The following is a 16688-nucleotide window of genomic DNA, read 5'->3' as shown; positions in this document are numbered from 1 at the left end:
ACGGCTGACAATGACACGCCCACATCAAGCCCCTCCCCGCCACTCCTAGAGAATGCCTAGTTTCATGGCGATTGCGGTTACCTGGGAGAAGCGTCACAATCCAACTGCGCATGTGTACTAGTGCCTGCCGGGAAATGTAGTTTTTTTTGTGATTTGGGTACTGAGCAGCGAATTCCGGCTCTAGTTCACCGGGTATAGAAAGACAGTTGTTGCCATAACAACCAATCACTGCGTTGCTTTCATATTTCCAGCAGAAGAGGGAAGAATTAAGCCTCTGATTAGTTGTTATGGGAAATCAGAGTAATTTTTATTATTAATACACCTTTAACCCCTTCTTGCTGAGTCATCTATATCAAATGTTTTTAGTCGTATTTAAATGGGGATGATTCAAAATGATATATATATAGTACTATTTTTTTTCCATTTCACATTTTTTTCAGCCTGTGTTGATTTGATCTTTTGTGCTATATACTGTAATACTCCATTATCATGTAGTGAATGTAGTTTATAGACCGCAGCCTCAGGGGGGTCTCAGGCAACCCAATAGATCCCCCCAAAAAAAGAGATTGTGCAACGTAAATGTGCTCTCGGTGACTGACAGTGGCATCAAAAGGGTTAACCAGCAGCGAGATCCAGTGAAACGCCCGTCAATCACCTGGAGCCGTGCAGGTACATGTTGTGCCACAAAACAATGGAAATGGAATTTTACAGTGAAATTTACCAAAAAAAAGTAATAGTGTATTTTGTCTCTTTAATTTTTTTCCCGTCTTGAGGTATTAGTTGCTGTTTTGGGCGGCAAATATTCCTCAAAGTGGAGCACCCAATTGAATTTGGCACAAAGTAAAAAATAGCTTGTCTTCTTGTCTTTAACTCTTTTGTGACTGTTGAAGCTAAAAAGTTACAAACAATTGTGCCAAGGTAAGCCTTCAAAAATACTCGAACATCTCAATCGAGCACGCTGAAGAGACTGTTAGCAGCCGAGCATGCTCAGATAACACCTTATCCTAGAACGTTATCTCACCACTATTTATGAGGTGAATTTGGAACTTGGTGTGAACATACCCTTTATCTTCCCTCATGCCAGTACACCTAGTGGTGTCCAAACTACGAATCGTGAATACAGCTACCTCCGTCTACATGAATTGCATTTCATGCTACTTATAGGGGCTGGCCAGGATTGCCATGACAGTCTGCAGTCACATTGTGAGAATTCTCGGATGCCGGCGGCAAGACCATGCTGTAACGTGACTGCAAGTGTGCGACATTCACCCGTATTGAGCAAGGCTGTGCACATCTAGTCGGAGTGTGCGCATACCGCATTCTTGTGGTCACATGACCTCTCGCTGGAGAATCCTGACAGCACGCACTATGCGTGATCTGAGGGTTCACAAGTCCGCAGCCTCCGTGCCAAACCTGGACAACCCCTTTAACTTCCTGCAGTGGTATGACATGGGAAGCAACTTTCTTCATTTTTTTTATTCTAGATTTGATCCAAAAAAAATGGAAAAAGAAATGTAAATAACCATACAAAGTATGCAAGAAGGCTGTAGCAATATTGGGCAGAGTCGCAGTCAGAATGGGCCATAGCAACCCTCGCTATCTGGCACCACCTGCTGGCAAAGTTCCCTCAAGTCAGGAAGTTTTTTTGCATATTGCCCTCTGTAGCCTATAATAAAGTGCAATGTACAATACATATGGAGAAGGCTTTATTCACAAGCTTGGGAAAAAAATCCACAGCAGATTTCATATAGGCATGCAGCTCAAATTTGTCACATGCTTCATCGAACGCTTATTGCTTTGAAAAATGTGAAATCTATGGTCACATCTGCGGCAAAATCCACCTATGCTGAATATGAGAGATACGTGGCCCTCCAGATTTTCCTTTATTAAACTCAAATTATGGAGATGTAACCAATTCTGCAAATGATCCTTGATGTTCATATATATAAGAATTTTTCAAATGATTATTATTTATTTTTATTCACTTTTTTTCACATGAATGTGAACACTTGTTATTCTCTTTTGCGCTTTGTAATGTCTGATGAAGGCCCTTGTAGTAGGGCCGAAACGTCATTGACTGAATTTTGGATTGCCCCAATAAAGATGAATTATACCATTTGGAGGCCCAGTATCTCTCATCTTCATATTTATGGGATGGAACCCTTCCTGAGCAACAAATCTCTTTTGTTCAAGAGGTTACTTACCTCCATCATTCTGTTATGTTATTTTAGTATGAACAATCATATTATTCACATAGGTTGTAAAAGGAAAAGTGTGAATATGAAGTACCAGGGTCGGGCAGGTCCCAGAAGCTCAGAAACTGCATAGATAATCTCAAGCTAGGATACAATTTGTTTTATTTTCATGTTTTAGTCATGTTAAAGGGGATCTGTCAGTAGAATCTACCATCCTAAGGCATCTATATGAGCATGTAGGTCACAGGAAGCTGAATAAAATCATACCTTGACATCTACAATCTGATGCTTTATTCAAGAGAAGTCCACATTTTTCTTAATCTGTAAATAAGCTGTTAAGATCTAGGGGCCGGACATAGATCTTCCTGAGAATCTGCCTTCTCAGATTATTTCAAATGAAAGGGGGTGTTACCAGTGTGAGACATGTAATGACTGACAGTCTACTCTCCTTATCTACATGTCTCACACTGGTAATGCTCCCTAGCCTATAGACATGCAGACTCACTGTGTTATTAAATTTTTGGGTTACTTATATTACATTATTCTGTCTGATAAGTAAAGCTTATACCTTTGTTGTATAAATAATTTTTTGCTCAGATCTTGTAACATTTCTTTTCCATGTGGTGCCATTGCTGACAGCATGAAATGGGAAGGGGTTTTCTTTATTAAATAAAGGCCCTTTTATAGTCAATTGTCTGCTGGACATGTAATTAATTAATAATTAGACTTAACTGTGGTTAAATTGAATTTTTGTGAATTAGAATTTTGCAGACTAAACTTTAGATATGCTTTTAAAGGGAATTTGTCAGCAGGTTATTGCTATTTAATCTGAGAGCACCATAATGTGAGGTTAAAAAGTCTTTTTACAGGGATGTGTCACTTATTAGGCTATGTTCTTTAGTTTCAATACAGTGTTTTATCTGCAGTTTTTTACATGCATTTTTTTTTTTAGGATAAGTTCACACAGGGCGTTTTTTTATGCTAATTTTCAGCTGCTTTTTACAGTACCAGCAAAGGCTATGAGATTTCAGAAAACTCATGCATACACATTGGGTTTTTGTGTGATCAGTATTTTGTGCTATGCAGCGGGTTTTTTTTTACATTCGGCATTTCACTTCTTTCAGCATTTTTCCAGCGTTTTCCACCCATTGACTTGAATGGATGGTTAAAAAAAACACTGCAAATACGCAAGGTTCACTTTTTTTGCAGCGTATTTACTCCAGAGGAGTCCTGATGGCAGGAAAAGAAATAAATATGTAAAATAAAAAAATGTAATATATGAAATGGACCAGCTGAATGTTTGCAAAAGGTGAGTATAGATATTGGGAACTGTATGGGGGGTGCAGGGTATATGTGAGAATACATATGGTAGTTCTAGAGTACAAATGGGGTTTTGGTATATGTGCGGGTACACATGGAGTTGCAAGCTAGATCTGTCTAATGAGGAAATCTCACGTGCACATTGCTGTTCTCTGCAGTCTTCCATCCTATATGCATCAAGTGTCTTCTGCGCACTGTGAACCTTCCCAGGATGATTAGACGCACGTGCGAGAACACTGGCAACGGCACTTGATGGAAGGACAGAAGACTGTGGAGTAAAGAAGAGAATAGTAATGCGCACTTTCGAATGACAGAGTTTCTCTTGCGGTAAATATCTGTTTTATTTGCAGATTTTACTCATAGACTTTAATGTCACAAGGAAAATGCTTTTGTGCTTTTCCACAGCAGAAACGCAATATAAGCGCATTTCACAAAATATTTATTGCAGGACCTTAGCCTGAGGGCGCTGTCAGATGACTGTATAACATGGACGGCTATCACATCACAGTCTACACAGCTGTCACGCTCGGGTCAGGAGAGCCGTCGGCCAGCCCGGGCATTGTGATGCGATTGTCGTCCGTGTTATTCAGTCGTCTGACTGCACCCTTAGGCTAATTCATGTCTGGTGCTGTTCAAGTTTTATACCATGGTGTTCCAGCAACTGGAAACACAAGTAACCTTAAAATGTCCCTCAATGTTTCCGGACCTCACAGCTGCCGGGAGACCAAGAACTCTGGCAACCTAATTACATGTGAAAGATAAAATAAAATAAAACATCATATTCCTAACCTGTCCGACGAGAAGATAATACATACCCATTCCACGACGATCTAGATGATTTGGAGGGCTGTCACATCAGTGATGACTGCTCTCCACGCCAGCTGGATCACTCCGAGACGGGAGCATGAGAAGAGCTGCCTGTCTGTGACGGGCAGTGATGTAACTGAGGTTACGGACGGTCACAGGCATAGCTTCTTACGCTCTGCTCAGTGTGATCCGGTGGGCGTGGAGAGCAGTCGCATCACTGATGGGACCGCTCTCCAAATCATCTGGATTGTTGTGGGACTATCTTCTCTTTGAACAGGTGAGGAATATGGTGCTTTATTACTTTTTGTCTTTTACAGGAGACATGTGCATATATGGATTATCTTCTCGTTGGACAGGTCAGTATAACTTTGATGACAGTGTGGGAAGCAATGTAAGTTTGGATCCCCCATTCATCTGATTGTGGTCCGGCTTTGAGTTCAGGTACCGGAACCAAACTTTAAAAAAAAAATGTTTGGCCGAAGCCGCTGGACCAGAACATCCACAGGTTCGCTCATCTGTATTGAGGATTCGTCCAACAATTTTTATTACTTCTTGTTCTGCAAGTCCAGCTTTCCTGAAAATAGGTTCTGTTTATAAATTGAAGATAAATGGTGACAGGATCCAGCCTTGTCGGACGCCTTGCTCGACTTTGAAACATGCCGTGTCCCTGTGTTCCGTTTGGAGTGCTGCTTTTTGGTTGACGTAAAGATTCCTAATGAAGCTGATCAGATGGTTCAGCACACTCATCCTTCAAGGTATTCCAAAGTTTCTGGTGATTAACACAAAGGCTTGGCTGTAGTCGATGACACAAAAATAGTTCTCCTTGTTGTATTCTTTGGCCTTTTCCATTATTCATTTAATGTTAGGAATTACATCTCTTGTTCCTCTGCCTTTTCTGAATTCTGCTAGTTCCTTCGGCAGCTTTTTGTCAAAGTAAGTTTGTAGCCGTCTTTGTAGGATCTTCTGTAGTACTTTGCTGATAAAACAGTGATTTTATCAAAAGTATGCCAAGCAGTCCAGTAAGTGACACATCACTGGAGTCAAGGTCTCAGCCTCTACATCATGCTGCTACATAACAGAACCCTGATGATAGATTCCCTTTAACGAGTCTTGCCACATGACCTAGGATAGAAACCAAACCAGACTCTCCATTTGCAGATACCAAAGTTCCCAGCCTCTTCCTCTGTAAAGAGGCTATTTGCATATTTAATTTCCCCGACAAGCACTGCATGGCCTATAAGTCTCCTTACATAGACTTGGCACTCTCCTCAAATAGAGACTTTGCCCTTTATGTTCTGTTATCTTACATGCCACCCTCTTTAGCAAGATCGGTGCTTGAACCCCAAATGTTACCAGACACTAAATTAGGAAATGAATGTATACAACATTTTGGCATATTAATGTACTCAGAAAGAATTACACAGTTGATTTCCATGTAGAGGTGATGTAACTGTCAGTCATTGCCAAAATTATTGGAACAGACGAATTTTAGCTCTGTAGAATATTATGAAAGCAGGAGCCAATATCACAGAACAGCACTTGTCCGCTGTATATCCTATTTAGTAAAGTGCTTTGCAGCCTCTACCAGAAGGAGCACAATTAAATCTGTAAGCCATTATTAGTCCAGGAGGGATTACAGCAGGCAGAATCTTCACTCTGCAAATCTTCATCTTATGTCTTCTGCTCCTGCAGGAAAAAGGAACCTTCCAAAAAACCTTGGTAGGGCCACATGCGGTTACCCTCATCTAACATCCGACATATCCTGGAGTGCATTGCTTGGGATATATGTAACAGGGAGTCGTTTCATGTAAAGTAACAATACAGGTGAGTGTTTTCTGTAAGTTACAGATAGATAGATAGATAGATAGATAGATAGATAGATAGATAGATAGATAGATAAATAAATAGATATGGGATAGATATTAGATAGAAAGATCTATGGGGATAGATAGATAGATAGATAGATAGATAGATAGATAGATAGATAGATAGATAGATAGATAGATAGATAGATAGATAGATAGGCAGCAGGCGAGATGACCAATATTGCTCCACGTTCGCTGCTATATTACAAAGAAATGTCAGAATTTTTGATCCAAGGACATCCAACATCGCACTCATTACAAACGATTTGGACAGGAACTTAAGACCAACGCACTGCAAGATATAAATACGATCAGACTCACACTGAAGCGAAGTTCACCAACAAAATATCTGATTTTCATCCAGAAAAAAGCAGACGATTTTTTACCAAATGGTCTTCAGCAGTTATTACAATATATAAGACCAGTGTTAAAGAATTGGAAAACTTGGATGCAATGATGTTGATCTGCACAGTTTCCAATTCTTTTAGTGCACCCATAGACTTAAATAGGAGATGGAAGAGAATAGTCCGCGCTGCAATTTTTTTTCTTGTGGAGATTTGGCCTTGAAAAAAAAAGCCATCTGAACAGCCCTGTTAAATAACGTTGGTCTGAGTACTCAGTTTTTTTTTTTTTCACTGATGGAAAATACGGTCATATGAACATAGCCTCAATGCTCCATTGACCTGGTTCACGATAACCAGGAGGTATTGGTTTGTTTCAAGACTTTGTAATGAATACCCTGTCGGACTAGTCCTGGCTAATTTGCATAACACAAGCCTGATTTCTATCTTGATTTTTCAGACTAAAAATAAGTGTATGGCACATAAAGGATCTTCCTATTATCCAGGAATAGGCTTGCATGACATTATGGTCGTGGATTAACAAGGGCTGGAGAGCTGACAGTTTGCCTGTCACATGTTTGTGAAAATCAATGAAACATTACACTGCCGGGCAAGAATATTACATATATAATTGGGTGTTACAAAACAGAAACAAGACTACTTTGCTACAATAGTACTCCACACCAACGGTCTGTTCTGTTGACTGTATAAATTACATTTTTTACATTTGCTTTACTCGATGTGTAAATTTTTGAAAAGTATTTTTGGTGTTCCCCAGTCTTTATATCTATCCTTTATATCTTATAGAGTAAAAAAATGTATGGGTGCAGTATTTTTCCTAAATTGGGCTGCCCACTAGATTATACTTTAGGAAGGGCTATGCTCCGACACAACAATGTGCCTCAAAAATCTGACAAAAAAACAAAACCAAATCATCATGATGATGATGACGACTTTGGAGCCAATCAATTGCCACTAGAACTATCAGCAATGAGCTGATCAACTAAGAACACATTAGATCTTATTGATGTTGTGTCCTGGGTGTGCGATTATGACAAGGATTCCATAAGTTTTAATGTGTAGATGAAGGGTGGGTCCAAGGAATCGGGTCTGATGACTGCTACTGTGCAACAAAATAAGGCATCACGCTGATGTCGGATTTATTTTCTCTAATTTTTGCATGCAAGAGAAAAATAGACTGCTTTGCAACAGTTTCCTGGATTTGATTTTCATCCATGTTTGGACTGTATGTCTGTTTTTACCATCAGTGTATCACCAATTGTTCTCATGTTTAAAAAAAAAAAAAAAAAAATCTAAACTTCTCACATCAATTAAGTGATTAAAAAAAATTAAATAAAAGGATGGCTTCTGTTATGTCCATAGACTGTAATGGGCAGGTGTTCTTTGCATAAAAAAATGTAGATAAAGCATGTATGTGAAAAACAGACATGTGAATGAGTCTTTATTTACGTGGAAAACAAATGAATGAGGCTTTATATACGGTACGTGAAAACCAGACTTGTGAATGAGGCTTTAGACTGTACTCATTCATTATGTACCAATAATTGTATACTCCTACTAGCTCTGGGACCTGCGTCTCATGTGGAGAAAGGGGGTCTCCAAACGCCTCACAAGGCATCTACTAGCCATCATGTCCATATGGGTGGTCTTCTATGGGTATAAGAGAAACAGGCTAGTTGACATGCTTAGCTGTTTCCATAACTCACAGTGACTTGAGATAGTCATTAAGGGATCTCCAGTCTCCACATAAGGCCGGGGTCACACTTGTGAGAAACCTCCAAGAGTCTCTCGCCTCAATACCTGGCACTGCCGCCGGCACTCGGGACCGGAGTGTGCGGCTGCATGTATTTCTATGTAGCTGAACATTCCGGTCCAAGTGCCGGTGGCAGTGCCAGGTATTGAGGCGAGAGACTCATGAGAGTTTCTCACAAGTGTGACCCCAGCCTAAGTAAGGGTCTTGTTGACATTTCCACAAATAGACATTTCTATAAAAGAAAATGAGAAAAGGACAGAAGAGGAGCTCTATGTAATTTCATTGTGATGACATGCTCTTTTAATAATCTCACATATCTCTGTTCTTGTGTTTCATAGTGAGAAGGCCACTGCTTACCTGCATTAGATTTCTTAAGTACAAGATGGCAGTTCTTAAACTAAAATTCTCTAAGACAAGACGGGGAAAATTAGCTCAAGTCTTATGGATTCTTAACTGGCTCTCCGTAGTTACCGGACTCATTATTTTTAGCCTTGGTCTTTTTTTGAAAATCGAAATCAAGAAACGTAGTGAGCTGATGCTGAGTGGAAACCTCCAGTCTGTTCCCAACATGCTCATTGCTGTAGGCACCATAGCTTGCATCATCAATTTCTTTGGTGGGAAGATCTGTTATGACTGTTCGGATGCCAATAAGTTTTCTAGGTGGAAGCTCTTCATGTTACCCTATATAATCTGCACGTTTTTCTTTACATTTTGCGTGTTTGCTGGAGCCATTATGTGCTACACCATGAGAAATGAGCTGGAGTCTGCCCTGTATCGTGGACTCAAGGATGCTTTGAAGTTCTACAAGGACACAGACATCCCTGGACGTTGCTTCTTAAAATCTACAATAGACCTCCTTCAGATTGAGTTCCGCTGTTGTGGGAATAATGGTTTTCGGGACTGGTTTGAAATTCAGTGGATATCTGCACGTTACCTGGATATGGGTTCCAAAGAGACCATAGAGTAAGTACTGAAGGCTTATAAACTTTTTCCAAATTCCCCTTATTCTTGCACCGTAAATTTAATATTTCACAGCAGCAAGTCCACAAAAAGGGAGCTGTCACTTAAAGATGGGGTCTAAAGTATGGGGGTTTCCTCCATGATGTCCATATGTCCAAATAGCATACAGAACATTGAGAATAATTTAAGTCTCCAATCCTGTCTTTGAATCTTAATGAAATTTTCCCCATTAGACAAAAGCAAAGGTTTTAAATCTATGGCCGATCCATGGGATAGTCTGTATTTGATCCATTACTTTATTGGGACTAAGCTGCACAGTCCTACAACGCCAGGTAAAGCCACTGCCAAATGTAAGATGAGTAAACAACAAAGGGGTTGTGGTGCTCAGTAGATTACCGCAACCCCTTCTTCAGGATATCAGTTGGGCTGTTGCAAGTCAGACCCCCACCGATCTGATGTTGATGTATTCCATCAATATTAAAATATTTCTGTTAATTATTTCTACATTTTAAGTCCTTTTTTTTCAGCTGGTTACTTAAAGAGGACCCAATACTTGCCATAAATATGTTGAAAAATCTGGTCTTTTCAAACAAGTGATCCTAAAGTAAACTTTTATAGAGAAGAGTTGAGGACCACATCCATTTGACTAAAAAGACTAGATTTATACACAGGGAATAAGAATCATATCTCAGGAATAGAGAGGGGCAGAAAAATGAAAAGATTCAGGAAAACAGCAGGTTCAATGGCATTTATTGCAACAGACAGGTCCTCTTTACAAGTATTAAAACTTAAAAAAAAAATTGACAAGTCAGAGTTTAAATGGGCAGGGTCTGGTTGCAGAGACCTCCACCGAACTCTATAAATAAGAAGCAAAACCACTCATCCAAGCACGGCTATTCTCTGACACAGAAATCGTGTTGCATAGATTTTTTATGTAGCCAATCTTAAGTGTAGGAGGAGCACAGCACTTGGCTGAGAACTTCTGCTTCATCATTTTAGCAATCAGTGATGGTCTTGGCATATAAACCACTTAGAAAAGATGCGAACATGCTGAAAGTTTCCTTTTTACATACACCTTGGGCAGTCAGGTTAGCTTAGAGAGGTGGTCCGGTAAAAACAAGTTATGATCCATCCATAGTATAGGCAATATCTTGTTGATTGGTGGGGTTCCAACCATTGGGACTTGCACCGATCAGCATGTATCCCCATTAGAATGCATAATCGGCAGTGAACATGCGTAGCCCATTGCTCCCTTTATTCCTTATAGGGCCGCCGAGCGCTGCAAATAGTTTTTTTCCAGCAGCCCCATAGACAATGAATGGAGATTTTTCTCCCTTTTGGAATGGGTTTAAGTTGACAATCAAAAATTCCTCATTCTGCCGATTAGTGAGGGTTTGAATGGTCAGATACCCACTAATCAGCAAGTTCTCACCTATCACATGGATAGGAGAAACTTTGCTTTCACTGGACAACCCCTTTAAGATGTAACTGCACTTGGATGTGCCCAAGGAAGATAAGGTTGTTGAAGAAATCTTTCAAATTAAATTAATAATTGTAAATTCTAATTTTTTAAGAAATATTTACTGGTTGATATTAAGGGACACTACCTCCAAAAAGACAAACATTAAAAATGTAACATACAGTTTAATGTTGTAGTATGCTTTGTTTTCTTTCTGATGAATAACCTCTATTTATTCAAAAGAGATCATGCACACAGCTGTAATAGGGATCTATGCTGCGCAGGTCTCCAATACGGCATCCACAGGATCAGCTAGGCATACTACAGGGTTAAAACAGGATAAGTTGATGGTGTGAGCCTTACATCTCACGTTTGTGAAACTTTGGGACTCTTATTTTTTATACTATGCACTTCACTTTTCATTTTAAATTAGGTAGGGCTTAAAGAGATATTCTTCACTTATAACTTGCTATCATTTGACTTGCTTTTGCAATCTTCTGTCATTCTCTTACAATGATGGCTTTTATCTTGCATAGTGTACAGCTTGTTTCCCAAGAGATTGCTGATGATGCTAGTTATTATTATTATTTATTTATATAGCACCATTAATTCCATGGTGCTGTACATGAGAAAGGGGTTACATACAGAGTTATAGATATCATTTACAGTAAACAGGTTTACAGTGACACACTGGTACAGAGGGGAGAGGACCCTGTCCTTGCGGACTTACATTCTATGGGATAGTGGGGAAGAGACAGAAGGTAGGGGTGAGGCGGTGGCGGCTCTGGCGGTGGTGAGGCGGCGGCTCGGTTATTGTAGGCTGTAGGCTTTCCTGAAGAGATGGGTTTTCAAATTCCGTCTGAAGGATCCGAGGGTGGTGGATAATCGGACGTGTTGAGGCATGGCATACAATCTAGGAGAGGAGTTAATGCTGTAGCAGACTGGGTCTGAGTGTGTGCCTCCTGTAAACATACACTCCTGAAAATGATGCAGGTCAGAGAACATGTTCGCTCTACCGTCACCATTACATTCTCAATCCTCGTCGGAGCATACGTCTGGATCCTGTTTTGCTGGGGGATTCGGACATATGGGACGAGCGAATGTGACCCTAGATACAATGTGAAAGTAGCCTAAGATCCCAGCCACCTCTCTCCAGCCCATTGTACAGCAGCGAGCTTCTCACCTCCCACCCCATCCCTCTGAAAACCTGACATGGCCCTTTATCAGTCCTACATAATCACAATCTCCAGGCCTCCCAGCATATGTAGTTTCCAGAGCAGTTCTAATCACAGCTCTCACTTTCCTAAACTGTGTGCATGTTCAAATGCACTGTTACCTCTGTGTGTAAATGCAGTGATAACAGCGTAGAATCAGCACCAACACTGACACACCGTTATTGTGTCATAGCAGGCTGAAGCTCCTGACCAGAACGGTCACTCGAAGAAAAGCAATCGACCCCCCAGCAACCAGGAAGTTAACAGACTTTCCAAACTGTGAGCTACTCAATTGACAGCTTGAGAATACTTCTTTATTTGCATGGATTTACACTATAAAATTGTCAAACAATTAGTCTGATGATAGCAATCATAGATTTCAGACAGTGGTGTGCAGACTGGTGTACTCCTCCTCAGAGTTTTTGTTAAAGCTTTGCATATAAAACGCAAGTTTGAAGAAATTGCCCATCTTTTATAGCGCATAAAAAAAACAAAAACATATCTATCAACTTTGTTCCCATTATATTTTGCAGCCGTCTCACAAGTAACGTGGATGGAAAGTACTTACTGGATGGTGTTCCCTTCAGCTGCTGCAATCCCAGTTCTCCTCGGCCTTGCATCCAGTCTCAGATGACCAACAACTCTGCTCATTATAATTATGACTACCTCTCAGAAGAGCTAAACATCTGGCTCCAGGGCTGCAGACAGGCGCTCCTGGATTATTACGACCACCTCATGCAGTCCATTGGTCTTACCGTGCTTTTGGTTTGGCTTTTTGAGGTAAGGTAACAGTAGCGATATGGTGTTACATTACAATAAAACAGGAAAGCTTGTATTTCCGAGGATAGATTTCTTGTTTTGAGTGAGATTTTGGGACTTACCATGACTTTATAAACTAGACCAATAGGCCGGTTCTTGTAATGATAAGAAGCTTTGTAACACATCTTTATAGTGAAAAATGTCTCTTTCCCCACTTAGTCTAATAATGTCCCCCAAACACTTTCCCCTGCACTGAGGATTCACTCTCAAACCAGTCATCAAATCTAAATGAGAAATCAAAATAAAGCTGCTGCCTATAAAAGTCTATGGAGAGTGAAAAGAGGGAAGGAGTTGGAGGGAGAAGCAGAAAGACACAGAGAAACGGATGAAACATACAATGGCCAGAAAGAATGTTACTCCTCATGCATCCACACATGACAACTTATTCTAATATGTCACCTGAAAATACACTTACAGTTTAAGGACTCATGTAGACGTCCATGCAACAGTCAGAGCACGGACCAGAAGCGGGTCCCCAGACCCAAGCGTGACAGCTTCATATATTTCTATAAGGCCGTCATGCTCAGGTCAGGAGACCCTTGGCCAGTCCTGGCATTGCAGTCCATGCTCGGATGTCTGCATGTGCCTTAAAAGTTAATTAAAGTAGTTCTGTCATGCGATAACGCCCTGAGCAATTAGATGCCTTTATGTTCTCTCAAGGGGGTCAGCATCTCTGTCCCGAAAACTTCATGTATGATGAAATTGCAGAGATTTTACCACTGAAGTTCTCCACACTAGGAGACAGTAATTGCTATCACAGATAACGATTATAATTGGACAGCTTCTGTCAAACAGTTATAATGTACATGGTAGTTCAGCCTCCTAACGGTACATTTATAATATACTCGTTTATTTGTGGTAGTACAGAGGAAAGGATAATCAGTGTCCTCCCAGACGGTACTGGCACTGGCTGCCCATGCGCATCATGAGGTTTTTAGGAGGGCAGAGAGTTATAAATGTCAGAATGAGATTTAGAAATAAAGTAGGGGTCTGAAGACAAGCTAAGAGTAGGCAGAACTACCGAGAAGGGAGTATACTCTTCATATATTATGAAGGGCAGATTATGATAGACACTCAGGTGGAAGGGATGCAGGGATGGAAACAAATTTACTGCACTTCTTTGAAGTTTAACTTTACTTTCACAAAATATTCGACACATTACAGAGACAAGTCAGGAGTTTTGAGTAAGGGTGCCATGATTGCAGACCCACGCAGATTGCTAAAATGAAGCAAGTTCTGCTGACCTTGAAGGTGAAGAAGAGATCACTGCTCAGCCCCTTTGTTAGATACAAGGGACATAATTACAGAGATACGATTTAAAAAAAAACAAAAAAAACGTCTTACATATTGCTCTACAACTGTATGGGCACTATCCAACCATATCTGAATTTGTCAGTGTTTAGAGCTGCATATTATACTTATGATAGTTGTTAACAGAATGATCAAACCTGACTCTTTTCTGCACGTGCATGCTAGCCTAGGCCGAGTGTGCATGTGTTTTCAATGAAGCAAGCGCAGTAAGCACTGTCAGACACCTCTGGCAATGACTTTTGTCCCGGTAAAATATAAGAGAGAATTGGGTTATTAACTTCAATATGCCTGATCCTTATTTCTCCCAACATCATCTGCCACCTCAATTCATAGAAGATAGAGGAAAATTGACTGAACCAGCCAATTTTAACAATACTAGATTTACAGTGTGTCCGTAAAGCCATGGTGCACTTTTGACCAGTCACTGGAAAGCAACAAAAGAAAACTATAGAAATGTGAAATCTGCTCCAAATAAAAGAAAAACTCTCCCAGTTTCATACCTATTCAGTGCAGTTCAATGTGGGCTCCATTTATTGCCCTATACACATCTGAACAATAGCATAAGCTTGTGGTTGCATGATGTCACAGACCTGGCAGTGTATGAATCAGAGTTCAGTTTATCAGGGGTTAATCTGACTGGGGGCTCAGCAACAGCTTAAATTAGTTTGTGTTGTGTGATTGGTTCTTGTTATCTCTCCTCATGAACAGGTCTGATATGATTGGGCCAGAGAAAGGGTGCCAAAATGTAAACTATATAAAAGTGCACCATGACTTTACGTACACATTGTATATGAGGACCTTAAAGGGAATCTGTCAGCAAGTTTTTGCCATGTAATTTGAGAACACTGATGTAGGGACAGAGACCTGATTCCAGAGATGTATCACAGTTTACTGGGTGCAGCAGTTGTGATAGAATCGCTTTTTTCTCTGCTGTAGACCTAACAGTTCTCTGAATGCTGAGCCCTGTATAACCCCACCCACACCACTGACAGACAATTTACAGTGTACACAGAAAGTTGCCATACAGCTGCTAATCAGTGGTGAGGTGGGGTTTACAGAGAACATGAGAAACCTATGCCTGTAGAGATAATCTCCTTCTTATAAAACACTGATTTTATTAAAGCAAAGTAAAATACAAACACAATATAGTTACCTCCGGCACTGGGGCTGCTTCAGTGATGTCAGCTCTAGGTCTCATGTGACAGTTATGCCACGTTACCTCTGCAGCCAATCAGCGGCCACTATTGGCTGCTGCGTTTTTACTACTTCCACTTGTCTGAGGTTCGACCAAAGGTGTGGACCTTGGACAAATGGAAGTAGTGAGAGCACAACAGCCAATAGTAGCCGCTAATTGAATACAAGTGCAGGAGGCGATACAGCTGGAGCAACAACAGTGCAGGAGGCGAGTACATGGCGTTTTTATTTTACATGGGGAACTTAATTTGACAACCCCTTTAATGCCAGTTTAGGAAAATGTATCACGTAATTATTAGCTGATCACACTATCATCCTTTTTGCTCAGCTGTCAGTGCTGACTGGTGTGCGTTACCTTCAAACTTCAATGGAGAACGTCTTGATTTTGGGGGACCCGGAGTCCGAATCTGATGGATGGTTACTGGAAAACAGCTGCATGGAAACTGCTAAACATAATTTCAGAATAATAAAGAATCTTGGCAAAATCAACCAGATTTCCACTGTTTCAGGGAAATCTGATCCGAATATGGACATCCCAACAGCAGATTACGGACCAGACAATGTTCCACCAAACTCCATCCCAACGGACAGCTGACCATAATGCTGGTCTTGGCTAAAGTGAATATAAAAGTACTTACCGAGAAACTTTGATGGATATGTTATAAAGGTGTTTCGAACTGGATTATCGACACCATGTGACAGAGTCTTGGCGAGAATGTGTAAAAAGTCTTAAAGTTCATTTTTTTAAAACAAATTAATTATTGTCAAATGACTGTACAAAAAGATGAGAGAGCTTATGTGTATTTTATTTAATGGCAAAAAGGAGGATATGAAAGGTTTTCTGCACTTTTAATACATTTTACACATTATGTTACTTTTTTATGTTGTCTGTAAGCAATGTTAATAGAAAAGTTATCTTTTCCTGGCTATGGGCACATGTCTGTTGCGTCTAGGTATACATCTAACCATCTCACCATTTCAATATTTTTACTTTCAAGAGAGAACTAAATCATATTAAAATAATTACCGGTGTGCAAATACTGTTACTTTTTTCTTAATGATATTAAAGCTTGACAAAAACTAGATCAAGCTGTACATTTCTTTTTCTGCAAGGGATAGAGTTTGTGCAGTAATATGAATGTGCCAAACTCTTCCCATATGAAAGAGGGGCTGCCTCACAGAGAAACCGCAATTGTAAATAGAAGTTGGCCTCATTATCAAGTTACCCCCTTTATCGTCATGTGACATACTGTACGTCATATGCCGACTCCCGGACACTGAGGAGGGCTCACAAGCCAAGCCTTCAACTTTGCCGGCAGATGATGGCTGTGTTCTGCTGGTAAATGCCGCTGTCAATCTTAGACAGCGGCATTTACAGCGCACTGGCAGGGGGACATGTCATTTTATGCACCCATTGGCACTCCAATGA

The 16688-nt window shown here is 40.4% G+C and overlaps 1 protein-coding gene across 2 annotated transcripts; it reads left to right on the top strand.

Annotated features, from left to right (window-relative positions):
• Nucleotides 1–272: 272 nt before the first annotated feature.
• LOC143774198 (photoreceptor outer segment membrane glycoprotein 2-like) lies at nt 273–16400 on the top strand. Of its 2 annotated transcripts, none has more exons than XM_077261576.1 (5): nt 273–669; nt 6015–6146; nt 8641–9265; nt 12469–12715; nt 15588–16400. In XM_077261576.1, exons 3-5 carry the CDS (start codon nt 8685–8687, stop codon nt 15852–15854), a joined length of 1095 nt encoding a protein of 364 aa, XP_077117691.1. In that variant the 5' UTR covers nt 273–669; nt 6015–6146; nt 8641–8684; the 3' UTR covers nt 15855–16400. The 2 variants fall into 2 exon arrangements, with proteins under 2 accessions (XP_077117691.1, XP_077117698.1); XM_077261583.1 differs by lacking the exon at nt 273–669 and adding an exon at nt 4963–5077.
• The last annotated feature ends 288 nt before the right edge of the window (nt 16401–16688 follow it).

Source organism: Ranitomeya variabilis, chromosome 1 (genome assembly GCF_051348905.1).
Source record: "Ranitomeya variabilis isolate aRanVar5 chromosome 1, aRanVar5.hap1, whole genome shotgun sequence".
NCBI lineage: Eukaryota > Metazoa > Chordata > Amphibia > Anura > Dendrobatidae > Ranitomeya > Ranitomeya variabilis.
The sequence above is the reverse complement of the archived record's forward strand: the minus strand, read 5'-3'. Positions and strand labels throughout refer to the sequence as shown.

What these genes read in the sequence shown, in the direction of transcription:
- LOC143774198 (XM_077261576.1), top strand. Translation starts at nt 8,685, where the DNA reads ATGGCAGTTCTTAAACTAAAATTCTCTAAGACAAGACGGGGAAAATTA. An exon ending in GGTTCCAAAGAGACCATAGA is followed by an intron (nt 9,266 to 12,468) that starts GTAAGTACTGAA and finishes TATATTTTGCAG; the next exon opens with CCGTCTCACAAGTAACGTGG. An exon ending in TTTTGGTTTGGCTTTTTGAG is followed by an intron (nt 12,716 to 15,587) that starts GTAAGGTAACAG and finishes CTTTTTGCTCAG; the next exon opens with CTGTCAGTGCTGACTGGTGT.